The sequence below is a fragment of the Leuciscus leuciscus genome, assembly GCF_965113295.1.
Source record: "Leuciscus leuciscus genome assembly, chromosome: 2".
Taxonomy (NCBI): domain Eukaryota; kingdom Metazoa; phylum Chordata; class Actinopteri; order Cypriniformes; family Leuciscidae; genus Leuciscus; species Leuciscus leuciscus.
Genome location: NC_138726.1, coordinates 52,493,215 through 52,510,117, shown reverse-complemented (window position 1 = coordinate 52,510,117; position 16,903 = coordinate 52,493,215). Strand labels below are relative to the sequence as shown.

The window sequence follows — 16,903 nt, the reverse complement described above, 5'->3', positions numbered from 1 at the left end:
CAACAGTCACAGATGTTCCTCTACTGGACACATTTCTCTAGAGTTGATGCTGAAGTTCATGACAGATCATTGTTTTCATCACAACACAGCGGTCAAATGTGTGAAATGAACAGCATCTTTTCTCCAAAGCAATAAGAGCACAAGCTTTGTTGTAGTCCAGACTTTAAAGTTAGGCATCTTTACAGATGATAATTTTAATAAATAGATAAAAACCTGCACTGACAAACACTTGCAGCGCTGTGGATGTTTTCCAGGAGCCGCTGGAGGAGAAACGTGTGCAAAAGCAGAACAAAAGCTCCTGGAGACACAAACAGTGCTGCAACTACAGCAATGTTGTTTTCGTCAACGATGACGATAACGAAATGATTTCGTTGACGCACCTTTTTTTTATGACGATAACGCGACGATGACTAGCTAAAAATGGCTCTAAGGTGACTAAAACATGACGAGACATTTTCGAGTTTTCGTTGACGAGACGAGACGGAACGAAAATCTGACGTTCACAATGCATGTCATTTCTGCCTAATTTGCATGAAATCTGTCTGTTTTGAAAAAAAAAAAAAAAAAAGTATCAGCAATGCTGCAGCTTCCTATCCTTGTTTTGGGTACGCCCACCACCCGGCTGCCGCCATGCCGCGCATCAGATTCCACACAACAACAACACACCTGCGGCTGCGGCTAGTCACGAGTCGCCACACATCTTCGATTTAAGGCGCCGGACTGGACAAAAGCGAAACGAACTGCGCGAGCGAGCGACAGTGCGCGAGAGAGACCGAAAGTGCGCGCGAGAGACCGAGTGTGTCTGCGCGCGCGAGAGAGACCGAAAGTGCGCGCGAGAGAGACCGAGTGTGTCTGCGCGCGAGAGAGACCGAAAGTGCGCGCGAGAGACCGAGTGTACGCGAGAGAGACCGAGTGTGTCCGAGCATTAGTTTAGTGGGCTAATTGGTACAAAGTAATATATAATTATTATATAACTTAGATTATAACATAAATTATTATTTATGTAATAAATTATTATTTATGTATATAAGTAAGAATGTTTTTATGCTTTTTTTGAGTAAAACAGTGATTCCACTGTTACCACTTTATGTGTGTGTAATGTTGTAGTAGCTCAAAGTTTTTTGCTGTTTAAACTGTAAACCATTCCTTTATTACTGTGATTACTGGTGAAAATAGCCAATGTGCTGAAATTTTAGAAGAGCATCAATTCATGGAAAAAATATATCTTGAAATATGGGGATAAAAGGTTTCTGCCCAATGCGACAATGAAGTACAGCTTGGCAGCACTGCATCTCCATCAATGAGAAAGTCTAGTTTATTATGCAAAGGTTTTAAGGTTAACTGTTGTTTTATGAATTGCACTTGCTACAGTACAACCTGTCAAACCTAAGCCCATTTCCAATACTTTTTAACCTAAATTAATTTGTTAAAGACTACTTTGTTTTTGTTGTTTTTTTTACAAAAATTGACTAAAACTTGACTAAAACCTTTTTGCGTTTTCGTCGACTAAAACTTGACTAAAACTATCAAGTTTATAAGTGACTAAAATGTGACTAAAACTAAAAAGCATTTTCGTCCAAAAGACTAAGACTAAGACTAAAACTAAAAGGGCTGCCAAAAACAACACTGAACTACAGACTAAACCATGACTTGATGGAGCAACATGAGAAGAAATATTCCAGCTCTACGTGACGAATCTCACATTCTGCTTCTAAAGCATCAGAACGCTCAGCTGCTTTCATGGGAAGAGCATCACTGGACACTTCTTTTCTGCTCTTTGTTGAAATGATTTAGACACTCTAGCTGAATAATGTTTAATCGGACAGATTTTGTCGAGCTTCGTTCAGGTGTCCTGACGTTGGAGGAAGGCTGAGACTGTTGTAGAGGACATGAAGCTCAGAGAACATATTCTTCACTGCCAAATATATGTGCTTCAGCATTATTATACAACTAATCATATTTCAGCTGTCTTCTATCAGGACAAATAAAGGAAAGGTTCATAAGGACACAGAAATAGAGTTAGTGACACAGAAGTGGCTCAACTTACCCACCATTAGGGGTAAAGTATGTTGTCACTGGGGAATTTGAGTTCAAATAAATAAATTAAATATTAGTTTTTGTGCATTTTCCCATGACAGTCTTACTTTACAGCACATTATTCAGAATGTTTCCATGCAGTGAAATATCCAAAATATCCCAATGTTAAATTCTGAAACAACAAAATAAAGTGAGAAAAAAAGCCTTTTATTAGATGAAGAGAATATTAAATGTTCCTCATTGCAGTTCACCAAACTTTGTGCGTTTGCAGAAGAATATAATCATTTGAAAAAAAGAGCTGAATTCTATCGTTTTTAATAAACTACATTATTTCATAGTTTATGGCTAATCTATAAAAATGTAAAATCAGCAATTCAACAACAAGTATGAAATACAGTTTGACAAACATAATTATAAATGCTGGTATACATTTACTTTAACATTGAACTCGTTTTACCTTCCTTGTAGAAAATGTACTTGGATGTGCAAAAACGTACTTTTTTTCCCCTGCAGAACATTTACAATGTAAAGAGCAAAAAGAGCAAAGCAAAAACTTTAATATTTCTATGAATTAATATTTTGAAAGGAGTATATTTTGATAAGTTCAGATAAACCCATATCAGATCAAGAATCAGACCAATGTTCAAAAGTGGTAAAGCTTCTCTTCCTGAAGAACTGAGATGAATTCAGCTTTCACAGCATCACTGTATTTGCGTATAATGTCACAGATCTTTCTCATGCTCTCCTGACTGGTTAAACTCTGTGTGATTTCTGAATATTGTTCCTCATGAATTAGTTCTTGCTGACGCAGTTTATCTGCAATGATCTGGAAATTTGTAACCCCCTGAATGAGATCTGGCCAATGGTTATCAAAATATCTTGCTTTATCTGCCTCACTATTCAGACATGGCTCATCTCTCTTAGGATGAATCTGATCACTATTCAGACGCGGCTCGTCTCTCTTAGGACGAATCAGATCATCTTTCTCAATTGTTGCATCCCAGACCTTCTCCTTATCCTCTTCTCTGATAAGAGTCATTTGAAGATCATTCTCCAGACGAGTCTTCACCTTGAAGTAGTTTGGGGGAGTTTCTCTTGTGAGTGTGATCCCTTCTTTGGGATGGATAGAGGCACCAGGAACATCAAGAATGTGTGGCGTTTTCATCCGAAATGGCCTGCCAGGTCTGGGATGCCTGATAAAGCATGATGAAAATGACTTTTCAGTTTCCTCAACTTTTTTTCTTGCACAATCATCAACTGGAAAAAAGTAGAGATGTAGAATGAGAGGATCTTCAGAACACATGTAGAGAAGAAGATCACAGTGTTCGTTCCATCCCATTATCCAATTTATAATTAATGTTGTAATAGAGAAGGATGGTTGGACAATCTTAGCATGGAATCGGGTCAACTGCACAGGTTCTGTGGTTATTCCCTCGTCTTTTACGGTGAGGACTTTCACAGCATCTTTGAGAGAGTGGTCAGACTCTCCTAAACAGGCGTAATGGGGCAGATGAACTTCCTCCAGTTTCCCTGAGATCACCGTCACGTCAATCACTGGACCGATCCTGTTGCACTGCAGCCTCTCCAGCTCTGCGTTGAGGAAGAGTCCGTCTATGGTACGGTACTGAAGGGTGACGACACAGTCACAGACCCATCGCATTCTGGTCCTGACACACTCGTAACGGCCTGGGTCAGTGCTGACCCTGAACTTTGACCCTCCTTCATCTGTACAGGCCGACGGCTCAATCTGAATCCACTGATCAGAATCAGCTATATGGACACAAGACTGACAGTTCAGCAGCGGGTGAATATTGAGCCCAGAAGGTTTGGGCTGAGAGAACCTGTGAAGAACCAGAAGGCGGCAGAAGCAAAGAGTCAGCTGGTTTAATTCATTTTAGTTAATGTCATTTTCAATGTTTATTAATACATTATTAAAATCAAAAGTTGTACCTGTCAATATTATTTAATGGACCTGAACTAACATGAACTAACAATGAACAGTTGACTAACTAACGTTAACAAATACAATTAATGCATTATCGAATGTTAACTAATGGGACCTTATTGTAAAGTATTACCAACAATTCAAAACCAACAACATAAACAGTTCACTATAAAAACTATTTTTGACAGAGAAAACAACAACAAAAATATAACAAACAAATATATACTATAATGAGAGTTTAATTCACACATAATTGTCAAGTTATTTTTATGTTTAACTAGCCAACATGAACTCTATATTCTCCATCAATAAGCTCAAGCTGAATAATGTGTCAAGTCTTCTATAAATCAGTGTTTTTAACTGTGGATATTTTCACAGAGGTGGACAGATAAAGACCATCAGCACTCTGGGGTGGACAGAAATGTTCATTATCAAACATAAATGAGTTTGACTATAAAGAACTGGACTGTTTTACTGCTTACAACACAACTGTCTACAGTTAATTGTGCTTGATTGTAATTGAGGGAGTGCTGGAATAGATCAAGTAATACTGAGTGAATTTGACTATTTCTGTCTTATTCCTCGTCTGCAGGAATATTAATAGAAAAGAAGATCACACGAGTTAGAAAATTACAAAAAATGAATAGCAAATTACAGTTTAGAGATCGTGTGTGATCAGGAGCTTTTGAGAAATACCAGTAAATCAGTCTTAAGCCCTATTTAGAGAAACATCACAACTCTGAAACTGAAGGAAAAAATAGATTTGGGTCAAAACTAACTTAAATGAAGAATAATTTGTTTATAGTCTCTGCACAGGAGAGACTCTGTGTTGTTTTAAAACAAAGGAAAATATGTATTTATTGGTACTGGCCAAAACATGTTGTAAAATATCAGCATATGGAGTATCAGCAAAAACCCAATATGGTGCATCTCTAGTGTTTAGTGATGTATGAAGAACAGAGGATTGAACTATTATTCAGTCTGGAAAAATCCTTCACTAAGACACAGTATATTTCACTCACCCGGTTTTGTGTGCATCACTGTTGTTTCTCTCAGGACGCTGTTTAATGTCACACAGAGACACTGAGGAGTTATAATAAAGTCTAAATCCAGCATAGAGGGGTTCAGTGAATGTGGTGTTGAGTGTGTGTAAGTGTGTGAGTGTGTGTGTGTCAGAGACGCTGTAGAAGGACAGAGTGCCGGCCGACACATCCACATACACTCCTACTCTCTTAGAGGAAGAACGGACGACAGGAATAACAGTGCTGTTATTATTGTGACAGACAATGAATCTGTTATCAGTACAGTACAGACTCCAGGATTTGTCATTGGATCCAAACACACAGTCTCTCTCTCCTTTCCGGCTGATTCCTTTATACGTCACTGATATATCAGCATTATATCCGCTCCATTCAGCCTCCCAGTAAGAGCATCCAGTCAGACTCTCTCCACACAGAACCTGAGGAACATCATCAAATCTCTCTGGATGATCAGGATACGGCTGACGCTCATACACACTCTTCACTGTCCTGTTCTCATCAGACAGAATGAGAAGAGTGTGTGCTGTGTTTGGATCCAGTGTGAGATCACAGGCATCTGAACACAAGAAGAGAAACATTTAACCAAATGACACAAATCAACATAAATCACTAAATGATTGTGTGTGTAGACCTACATTTGTGTAATCCTGCTGTAATTCTGAACTTTCCACAATGATCCACACTATAAAACACAAACATGATTCATATTAATTTTTTAAAGGAAACACAAAAAAGTGTGTGTGCATCATCCTCCCTTTAAACGCAAGAGTGTGTGTGTGTGTGTGTGTGTGTGTGTGTGTGTGTGTGTGTGTGTGTGTGTGTGTGTGTGTGTGTGTGTGTGTGTGTGTGTGTGTGTGTGTGTGTGTGTGTGTGTGTGTGTGTGTCTCTCATCTGAGCTGTGATTGGTCTGTCACCGCTTGTCAATGTCAGAATATTTGAGATGATCAAATCAAAGAAGGTGGGCTTTATGTTCACAGAAGTTGTTGAGCGTGAATTCCAGTTAACGGTCATGAAGTGCGAGTTAAGATCTAAACTACCATTCAAAAGATTTGGATCTGTAAGATTTTTTATGTTTTTAAAAGAAGTCTCTTCTGCTCACCAACTCTTCATTTATTTGATCAACAACAACAACAACAGTAATATTGTGAAATATTATTCCAGTGTAAATCAGCTGTTTTCTATGTGAATATATAGTAAACTGTAATTTATTCCTGTGATCAAAGCTGAATTTTCAGCATCATTACTCCAGTCTTCAGTGTCACATGATCCTTCAGAAATCATTCTAATATGATGATTTGATGATCAAGAAACATTTATGATTATTATCAATGTTGAAAACAGTTATTTACATTTTTTATTTCAGGATTCTTTGATGAACAGCATTTATCTGAAATAGAATCTTTTGTAACATTAAACACTACCGTTCAAAAGTTTGGGGTCAGTAAGAATTTTTATTAAATTTTTTGGGGGAAAGAAATAAAATAAATCAATACTTTTATTCTTCAAAGAAAGCTGATTTTTTTTTTTTTTTTTTTGGGTTTCAACATTGATAATAATTAATGTTTTTTGACCATCAAATCATATTAGAATGATTTCTGAAGGATCATGTGACACTGAAGACTGGAGTAATGATGCTGAAAATTACATTTTTAAAATATATTGAAATAGAAAACAGTTATTTTAAATTGTCATAATATTTAACAATATTACAGTTTATTAAAAAAAAAAAATGTATCAAATAAATGCAGCCTTGGTGAGCAGAAGAGACTTATTTTAAAACCATTAAATATCATCCTGATCCATAACTTGGACTGGCCGAGGTGGCTAATTCATATGACCTCACTCGTACGAATTAGTAAGATTTTTGCTATATCGTACATATTTTACGAATTGCCCAATTCGTATGAATTCATACGAATGACCTACCCCTGACCCCGCCCCTAAACCTACTCATCACGTGGGTTTAGACAAATCGTACAAATTCGTACGAGTGAGGTCGTACGAATTAGCCACCTTTTTATCACTTGTACGAATTGGTCGTGAGATCATGTTGGACCTGTTATGTAATATGTATGAAATGTGCATTTCTCTCTGGCGCGTTCACTACTGCGAAGATCGCAAGTCAGCATCGTCAACTTCATCTTTGCAGCCGACACTGACACAGAAAACACTTGTTTATTAATAAACAATTAAAATGTCTCTTTGCTATATTTGACATATTCATAATCATTACTTTTGCCGGTTCTTTGTGGCAGCTTTTAGATGCTTTATTGGCAGCGCCACACTTCATGTTACATGAACGCGTCACCCCCGCATCAGCACCGAAAACATGATTTTTTTCAAATCTAAAATCAAAAATCGTGATACGAACCGAATCGTAGGTTTGGTCTATCGTTACAGCCCTAGTAAGATGAGAAAGCAGGAGTTTAGTCGTTTGTCATGGTTGTAAAAAAAACAACAATGGCTATCTGAACATCTTTGCCAAGTGCAAACCAGCACATAAGTAATCAATAAATTATCGGGGAGGGTCATGCCTTTTTTCACAATCATTTTGGAGGGTCATAGAAAAATCTATTGCTGGCGAAGAGAGGGTCAAGTCTTTTTTGACTACAGATCTCAAAACTCCTCCGGTAGCCCCTTAAATAAAAAACGAACAGTCCCTAACTTACATATATTTCTGAACTTGTTTGAATCCTTCTGGATTGGCATTAGGGATAGGGTTAGGGTTAGTTAGGGTAATTCCATTATCAAAATAATCGTTAGTTGCAGCCCTATTGCAAATCTCATCTCATCTCTCTGTGTGAATTCAGTGTGTTTTTGACTGCCATAAAACAGTTAATTCACCACTACAGGTTTACACTCACCGGGGGTCAGAGGTCACTGCTTTATCACTGGGGTCAGGAAGATAAGTCATTGATCTGACACTCTTCAGAGACAAACAGCTGGGATCTGGAAATGAAGATCTCTTCCTCGTCACTCTTTTCGCCATAATGAGAAACTGACTTCAGAAACTGTGCATGGAAAAACAGAACAAATCATACAGAACATTTAGATTATTCCAGTAAAGTAAAATCAAATCTCAATACTACACACACAATGACATTCTAGAGATCTCTGTGCGTTCAGACTGTAGTTGCAGCAGATTGTGGAGCATCCTTGTAAAGTGACGTCACTGACAGCAGTTTATATCACACTAACTGATCTTCACATTGATGAATAACTCTCTGAACGCTTCAACGTTATGGAACAGAGAATCAAGACAAAAGGATACGAGTGAGAAACTGGTTTATTGAAACAAGTAGTGGTGAGTACCAGTAGGTGACGATAATGGTGAATGTCTTTGAATAATGAGGATGAGGTATACCGACAGTTTATGGTTCATTTGCAGAAGATGAAGGAGGTCGTGGATGCTGTGGTGAGAGATCGCTGGAGTACACACAATGGAACGGAGAGAGGTAAGTAGCTGGATGATGACTGGAACCAGGAAGACGAGGGAGACTTTGGATACACAGGACGGTAGACGATCACACTTAAACAACAATCATTGAAAGTTAAGAGAGACAGGGAAGTGAGTCCTTACTCAAACGAGACCAGACAAAGTGACTACTTCTTCATCATCATCATTTTATTGGCAACTTGCAACCATATGGAGCATTATCACCATCTACTGTATCTTAATTACTTTTACTTAAATCCTTGTGTTCAGTCCAGTTTGTTGTAAAAAAGATGAGATGTGTTTAAGTACCATCTTTCCAGAGTTATTTAAGAAAATAGTTGTAATGTCCATTTGTTTAATTCCTTCATGTTCCAATCCATTCCTTAAAGCCAGTCTTTGAGTTGAGTATTTAGTGCATTCAAACAGCACATGTTCCACAGTTTACAGTTGACTGCATGTCTCACAATTTCCAGATATGTTTTCCTATAAGATGTAGAGATGCATTTAACTTTGTGTGACCTAGTCTAATTCTACTAAATTGACACTGTTCTCTCCTGATCTTCCCCCATTGACTTTTCTTCCCCCACTTTCTGCTATATCTTATATAAATGACCAGACAAAGTGACTGTGTAAGGTGAGTGCTTTTATGCTGACTGTGATGAGGAGATGATGTGCAGCTGACAGCGATCTCTGTGATTGGGAAGTGCATGCAGGTGAGGGCCAGGGAGGATGATGGGAAATGTAGTGACAGGATCCTTTTACACACTTCTAATGATTAATAGTTGCTCTCCCTCCCTCCACAATAATGAGTTTCAATGTATTCAAATGATGCAGTTTAACAATCAGATACAAAAAACAACAACTATGAAATCGCATCAACCCAGATTTGACTGTCATCATGTTTCCAACACTCACAACTTGTGAAATGACTCAAAAAGGGCTATAGGGTCAAATAAAATGTATTATAATTGTGTTATTTTGCATTACATTAAAGGTAGAAAATTATCAGATATGCCTTTTATTATTTATTTTGTTATATTATTTATATTTATCCTTTAAATAACACTTTGATAGGCATTTTTATAGCCATCAATAATACATCTGTTTGTCATAAAAGATCTTCTCACTAAAGCTGATCATCTGTGAATCGACGGCTGGCCTACAGAAGACCAGTGGCCTGGATACCAGCCGAACTTAGCCCCGCCCACAACATTTTTAGGTCGGGAAGTTCGGTCTGGACTCGATCCGTTGAGGTAGTCTGACTACGTCAGACTTCGTACTTCCGCTCAATTTCAGTTCGCTTCTGTACTCAGTCTGAGATAGCGACCTATCTCCCAGTTTTCCTCCGGCCTCAAAACAGCCGGCCAATCAACGAACAGAGGGCGGGCTGAGAGCCGTGACGTAGACGCTAAGATTGTACCGTGGATGCGTAGATTTACTTAACATAATCTGCAAGTCGTTCACAGCCATGTTCACTCCGGTATTTCGCTCGATGGTTTTGTTTTCGCATCATACATGTGTTTACAGTGGAAGTTCGATGCGGCTGAGCCGGCGCATAACACACGTCATAACCAAACGTTATGTGATTGGCTTACGGGTAACCAATGATTTTAAACTTCAGACAAGCGATCAAGGCATTTGTCGATCGGAAACATGAATAAAAAGCTTACTCCGTTGCTCTGATTGGTTGTAGGTCTATCCAATTGAGGGCAGAGGCCTTTTCCTTCCTGGTTCGGTTGAAACACGCCCCATAATCACAGCCCAATGGAGCAGTATCAGACTCACATTCTGACTAGAATCTGAGTATGACGACCTCAGGCTAGAAGACCAGAAGTGTTTAGTATTTACTTTAAATGTTTACATTTTTACCTTTGTATATTTCAGATTGTAAAGAATCCATAAATTAATCTCAGCTAAAAGCATAATCCCTTGAGCTCGATATCATTATAATCCTGAAGATCATTTTCACAAACAACACAAGTTACTAAAATGACAAATAATATTTGAAGATTGAGTTTAATATGATAGTACAATAATATGACATGATATCAGAAGCAGATCAATTAACTTACCGTAATGTAATATTTATGTCTGTTTCAAAACGTCAAGGTGATTTTACATTTCCAAAGGATCTTCTTAGCTTTCGGTTTCTGTTCAAAGGTGTTTCCTCAGAATGTGCATGTGCAGAGGCCTCAGGTATCAACAACAAATAAACCCCGCCCATCATCTTTAGTTCTATCGTGAAGGATGTTTAGCGTCTCCTACTGTATACTGGAGTGTGTGACATTATGACTTCTTCAATCTCTAAGCCTTGCTTTCATCTGTTATTCTTTATTTCTATTCATTCCTTTCCACTTAGGCTACTTCAATTTTGAGTTATGATTTTTTTCAATAAATTTTTTTCTGAAAAATGTTTGGGTAATTATTTTAAACTCCACATCTCTTTATATATACATCACATTTATCTGTGTTTGTTTTATTCATGAGAAATAGATTATTATAATCTAATAAATGTGATGTCTTCTGTTTCTGAAGGGTTTCAGTTTTATTGATTTATCAATATTTTAATATTCTTGGTAATAAACTGCACACAAAAATCTGATTAAATGTATTGGGAGAAATTTTTCGATAATAACCATACGATGGCAAAGCCTAAATAAACGTACTATAGTCTCTGGGTGACGTTTACAAAAAAATAACAATTTGTATATATCTTTATTGAATTTCTATAAGAATGTATTAACAGGATAAACATGATGTATAATCTGAAAGGAAACTGCTCTTATATTCTATTCTGAATTTTTAAAGGAATACTCCTCTGTTTTTTTTTTAAATAGGGCTTATTTACCTTCTTTCCTACATTTAGATAGGTGGGCAAATGCATTTTTGTCTCAGTGCATGCATTGTTTTAGTTTCACAGGGTCGGCGCTAGCTTAGCTTAGCTTAATGAATGGAATCCTTTGTTGCCAGCTAGCATGTCCTGAGTAAAAGTGATAAAAATAAAAAAATACAAAAAAAAAAACCTTACTAATTACTTCTTGTGGCCTGCGTATTCAGAACGAGTACAAATAGCGATGCAGATTAACACTAGGTGATTTCCTAGGCAGATTTTGACTTGGGACTATATTAGAGGGAAGCACAGGCGAAGCACTGCTACTTGGGCGCAGAGATAACCTGTAATATTATTTCCTAAGTCAAACTCTGGCGTAAAGTTGTTACAGCATGTGCAACCATGTTCCCGCCGTGGACCACACCTTTCTGAAGTGCTCATTTAAATGCAAAGGAAATATTTAATTACTCACTGCTTAACCAAAGCAATTGGATCAATGTATTATTGCAGTTTACAATCAGAACAATGCAAAAGTTTGGGACTCAGTAAGATTTTTTCATTTTAAAGGCATTCTTTTACTCAGCAAGAACGCGTTAAATTGATCATAAGTGACAGTAAAGATATGTATAATGTTACAAATATTAAAGGGATACTTCAGGATTTAGCATTAAGCTTTGTATTAGTAGAAAACCTGTAGTACCGTGCTTTCCACCCTCATATCTCCCTGAGACGAGAGATTTATGTATTTTTTATCTGGAAAAAATCCTCCGATGACGCAAAAATCATCATTTTGCGTCATCGGAGGATTTTTTGGCCAGAGGCTAAAGACTACAGCCAGTAGTAGGGGCTGTCCCACATGTTTTCAACCCACCCATAGGAGGTGGGATCTCACTCACAGAATGTACACAGTGTCAGCCGTCTTTCTTTGGAAGCTAAGCTAGCAGGCTCATGTTCTGTGGAGAAAGCTGAGTAGTAGGGGTTACCATCCTCTTTTTCCTGAACATGTCCAGCCGTCGAGATCGCCCAAAATGTCCGGGATTCGGCTTTTGCTTTCTGCAGTCTCCATTCATTGTTTACATGCACACCTTTTGTTTCAATCTAGCTGCTAACTGAATTCATTCCGATTGGTGAATCTGAATGTAGTGTTTACATGAACGCTAAACAAGTGATCGGTTGATGTGCGTTTTAACATTGTTAAGAAAATTCCTGCTCCTCCGTGAGAGATACGAGACCGGCTCATCAGTAATCACCCCACCGGCCTCGCGCCGTTCTCCCGCGCCCCTCAGCCTCGTCCTGCTCGCCACAGTAAACATAATGAATGGCGAAAAACGCAAAAGCCGAATCCCGGACATTTTGGCCAATCTCGAAATCCCGGGCAAACTCCTCACGGAGACTCACTAGTAGCCTAACCTTGTTGTTTTCATCTGCGCTCTCTTACCGGTAGGCGTGGCTTGGGAGTGGCCTCCTAGGGCAGCGAAGCAAGTGCATTCTGGGAGTTGTTGTCTTTCATCCACATAAGCCAAAAATACATTTTCTGGCTTTTCTCAGTCTAGAAAGCTCCAAATTCAAAAATAATTTCACATTTCTTCTACATAAATGACCTATTTTAAATACACATTCATCTTTCCAGAGGTGAAGTATCCCTTTAAAAATATTATGTAAATATTATGCAAGTCTTTTCCAACGTGACAACATTTTTCAAGTCTATTATTCTGCTTTCTCCTCAGTATATGAGAAATTACATTTGCAGAGGGAAGCACATGTCGGTCTACAGCTTGCATATGGCACAATATTGTCTTATGATGACCCTTACTGAACTTCAACTTAAATAATGTTTAAGTTTAAATTTATAATAATGAAGGTTACTCGCCTATCAGTTTTACTTGTTGATTTTTAGCCAGGTTATGTCTATCGCTGTTAATCTCTCAAGTAGCCTATTAGAATTGGGTGGCTTTATTATACTGTTAAGACCAAAAAAATATGTTCAGATGGCAATTACAAAATTTAATTACAAAATCCTCTCTTTTTGAATATTAAAAAACAACATATAGCCTAGCAAAGGAAATAATTCGCTAAACTGTGTAGCAAAGGACTAAGGAGGCTGTCATGTCACTGCCTGAACGCCAGAGGTCATTGTCTCCTTGTATATTGAACTGTTTCTCGCTCTCCATTGAGTTCACTTGTTATTCATTCCCTGTTCAGTTGTTTAAAGACAGTTGATTGAGTCTTGTTGGTTTGTAATGCAGTTCTGTGCAATTATGTTAATTTTTTTCTGGTTTGATAATGTCAGTGACTGGATTCTTTTATGACAATAAAGCTCTGCACATGAGTTATAACTGTTGAACTGAGACTGCGATGCATTTTTCACATATTTGTTTTCTTAACCACTCTTTCTCTCTGTTTCCATGTTATTTTTGTAAAATTGAACAGAATAATAAAAAAACACTTTCTGTATGGGTGGCTAAAATATAGTGTTTTATAAAGATGATGTTACTTGGTTGAAACTAGTAGCTCAAAGAATATCCTGTTTCAAAATAGTTAAGGTATTAAGGAGATTTAATTTTAGATTATTATTATTATTTAAAATCACCATTCATTTGTAAGCAAAAAAAGACAATAACATTAATTCTCTTTTTACTGTCAATTCTTACAATGTTTGCAAAACCAAATTATTTCAAATACAATTCAATATTTGTTTTAAATATGTTACTTAATACACAAAGTTCATTTGAGTTTATTACCCAAACCATCAAGAACCCTGTCATCAATATCTATTAAAGGTGCAGTAAGCAATTTCTGAGAAAGCGGATCGGACCGAGCAGCACAACACATTTGTGCATGTCAACTCATGATGGGGGAGGAGAGAGAGAGAGAGAGAGAGACAATCAGCAGTAGGGGGCGTGTCCACTCATGAGGGGGAGGGGAGAGAGAGAGTGAGCCAATCAGCAGTAGGGGGCATGTCAACTCATGATGGGGGAGGAGAGAGAGAGAGAGAGAGAGACAATCAGCAGTAGGGGGCGTGTCCACTCATGAGGGGGAGGGGAGAGAGAGAGTGAGCCAATCAGCAGTAGGGGGCGTGTCCACTCATGAGGGGGGAGGAGAGAGAGAGTGAGGAAGAGGGAGATTTGAAGAAAGACTGTAGAAAGAGACATTACAAAAGAGGAAAGCTCAAAGGAATATCACTGGGAAAAGAAGGGTTATGATCATGTAAGAGCTTTAGGACCTGCGTTAATATTAGAAAAGCTTTCCTGCACTGGAGACGCCACTTTCGCAAAGCATTATTTTTCTTCGCTTCAGCTATGAGAGAGAGACATCCACTCTTACATTGCGTGTGCATTTTGGGTGTGTAGCAATGAAGTGAGGGGTGTGTTTGTTTGGGCTGATTTAAAATATCAACAGTTTCTCAGATATCGCTTACTGCACCTTTAAGATGACCCACAGAGCTTTTGCTAATTTTTTGCAACTGCACAAATGCAAGTACAGATACAAAAACAGCATCCGATCAACAGCCCCAACCCTAACAGAATGTATCCCAGAGTGGTGGTCCAGAATGCAAACAAGTAGAGGGTCTTATTACAGTAGGGATCTCCAGCCACGGTTTGGTTGTAGTTAGGAGGGTAAATAGAGTAAATCCACACACTGCCTGTTAAAAAATAAATAAATAAAAATTATATATATATATTATTTCAGAAATATAATTTATTTTTTATAATTTGATAACGTTGGCTATCTCTGCAATTCATCGGCATCATGACAATAGATGAGGTAATTAAAATAACACAGTTATGATAGTTTGATTATGAAGTATATTTGAGACTATAGACTATATAGATCTGGTATTGTGAGACTATAGTTTGAATTAATCACTTTTCTTTGAATAACACATTGATATTACTGTACAGAATGGCTCTTTCAGCATTATCCTGAACATTGTATAAGCATTCGCTTCATGTGTCATTGAACGGAAGAGAGGCTCTCGGGAGCGTAAACGTCACATCCTTTTGATTTCCCCGGGAAAAAACTCCCGAGTCCTTCACATAAAAATCAGTATACAGGGTTTCATAGACAACCTTGAAAGTTGGGGAAGGTCTCGTTTTTCAAGTTTTGTTACAAGATATTCACACATTGGCAATAAAAAAAAAAAAACGATTAAGACATGAACATTCTTACATATAGCCCCTTTAAGTTAATCAATGTTAATTGTTAAAGTCTTTATTAAAGACTTTAATTGTTAAAGTAAAAATTCAAATCTATAAAAAAACAGTTTTGTTTTTTTTGCAACATAGCCTTTTAAACAGACATTGTCTGAGATATTTTACAGAACAAAAGTTCATATTCAAACCCAAATTTCAGGCAGACCCACACACAAAAGCACATTGACAGTGTTTTCCATGCACAGAATTTGTTTGCCAAGTGTCTTTGTAATGGATTAACTGAACGATGCACAGAAGCTTTCAGAGACCTATGAACACATTAAATGACCTCTTCCTCCCACATACGCCACCCAATCTTACCACTTATCAGCCAGCAGAACAAGAAGGTAGAAACCAGAACGTTCCACACAGAGCAGGCGAGGCTGAGTGAAGTATGATCTCCCTCCTCCGTCTCCCTGGCACAGGGAAGACAAGACAGCAAAGCCAGAAACATACTAAACACTCCACATACCAGCACATAGACTGGGATATAGTGCTGCTGGGGACAGTCTTTGAGATAAACGGCACCTGTGATGATATAGGAAACACAACAGCACCTTAAATAACTGAAGGTATAGGAAAGGAAAAAAATACAGTACTCACATTCACTGCAACGCACCTATTGCAATCTGAGCAATGGGAATAGCCAGTAAAAGTAGTTTTGAAATCACTGAAATACAAATCAGTCCAAAATTAGCTAGAGTCAGTATACTTTATGTTCATTAAGTGCAGAAGTAACAATTGTAAAACTCTCATACCAAGGCAAGCTGTACTAGTTTTTGGAGGAGATTTCACGTAATTCAACATTTCCTTTGGATCCATGGTTCCTATGGAAAGCATACAACATCACAACCCAACATTAGCTGTCTGTGAAAGCAGTTAATAAATCATTATGCTCTAATGACTTTAATAAATGAATTTGTATGATCATCTATCTGTTTCCTTAACAAAATTTACATCAAGTAAAGTGTAAAGATAATATTGGTTTGAGTTAGCATTGAGTATATTGAAATATTGGACAGTACAACTGCAGTATTGATCAATTTAATTCCACTACATTAACAAATACGATTTTGTTTGAGTCTGTAAATACACTGACAGACATACCTCGTACACATAAGTGATACTTTGCTCAAAAATGCTTACCTGAAGTTCTGCTTCTAGAAAGTCTTTACCTGACACACTCCGGGATTAGAAACAGCCTGAAATGATTCTTCATGAGGTTTTATACTCTCTGGTTTAGAAGCTTTCAACATCCTTTTTTTTTCTTTTTTCAGATGTAACATTTCAAGATAAACTGGTTTTTGCTGTGTGAACAAAATGACAAACATGACAAGCATAATGCTGGAATGTATTCAATAAGCAGTGGTTGGCCTCTTACCTCAAAGATAGAATAAGTAACTCAAAGATAGTTAGATAGGT

General features: G+C 37.6%; 2 protein-coding genes across 7 annotated transcripts in view; both read right to left on the bottom strand.

The window, feature by feature from the left end:
- Window positions 1–2,209: 2,209 nt before the first annotated feature.
- LOC309492325 (NACHT, LRR and PYD domains-containing protein 1 homolog) overlaps window positions 2,210–16,903 on the bottom strand; it is a 48,958-nt gene continuing 34,264 nt past the window's right edge. Inside the window, exons 1-6 of one of the 6 annotated variants that reach the window (XM_082161249.1) lie at window positions 10,531–10,668; window positions 10,129–10,277; window positions 7,887–8,033; window positions 5,658–5,704; window positions 5,005–5,578; window positions 2,210–3,878 (exon numbers count right to left, since the gene is read on the bottom strand). In XM_082161249.1, the coding sequence (XP_082017375.1) occupies window positions 2,681–3,878; window positions 5,005–5,578; window positions 5,658–5,704; window positions 7,887–8,011 (1,944 nt within the window). In that variant the 5' untranslated portion in view covers window positions 8,012–8,033; window positions 10,129–10,277; window positions 10,531–10,668 and the 3' untranslated portion in view covers window positions 2,210–2,680. The other 5 variants (XM_082161253.1, XM_082161251.1, XM_082161250.1 and 2 more) reach the window with 5 other exon arrangements.
- LOC309492332 (transmembrane protein 272-like) lies at window positions 14,286–16,321 on the bottom strand (the record flags this gene model as incomplete). Its single annotated transcript, XM_082161267.1, has 4 exons — window positions 14,286–14,931; window positions 15,803–16,009; window positions 16,101–16,151; window positions 16,240–16,321. The coding sequence occupies 4 exons, from the start codon at window positions 16,319–16,321 to the stop codon at window positions 14,738–14,740; spliced, it is 534 nt and encodes a 177-aa protein (XP_082017393.1). The 3' UTR covers window positions 14,286–14,737.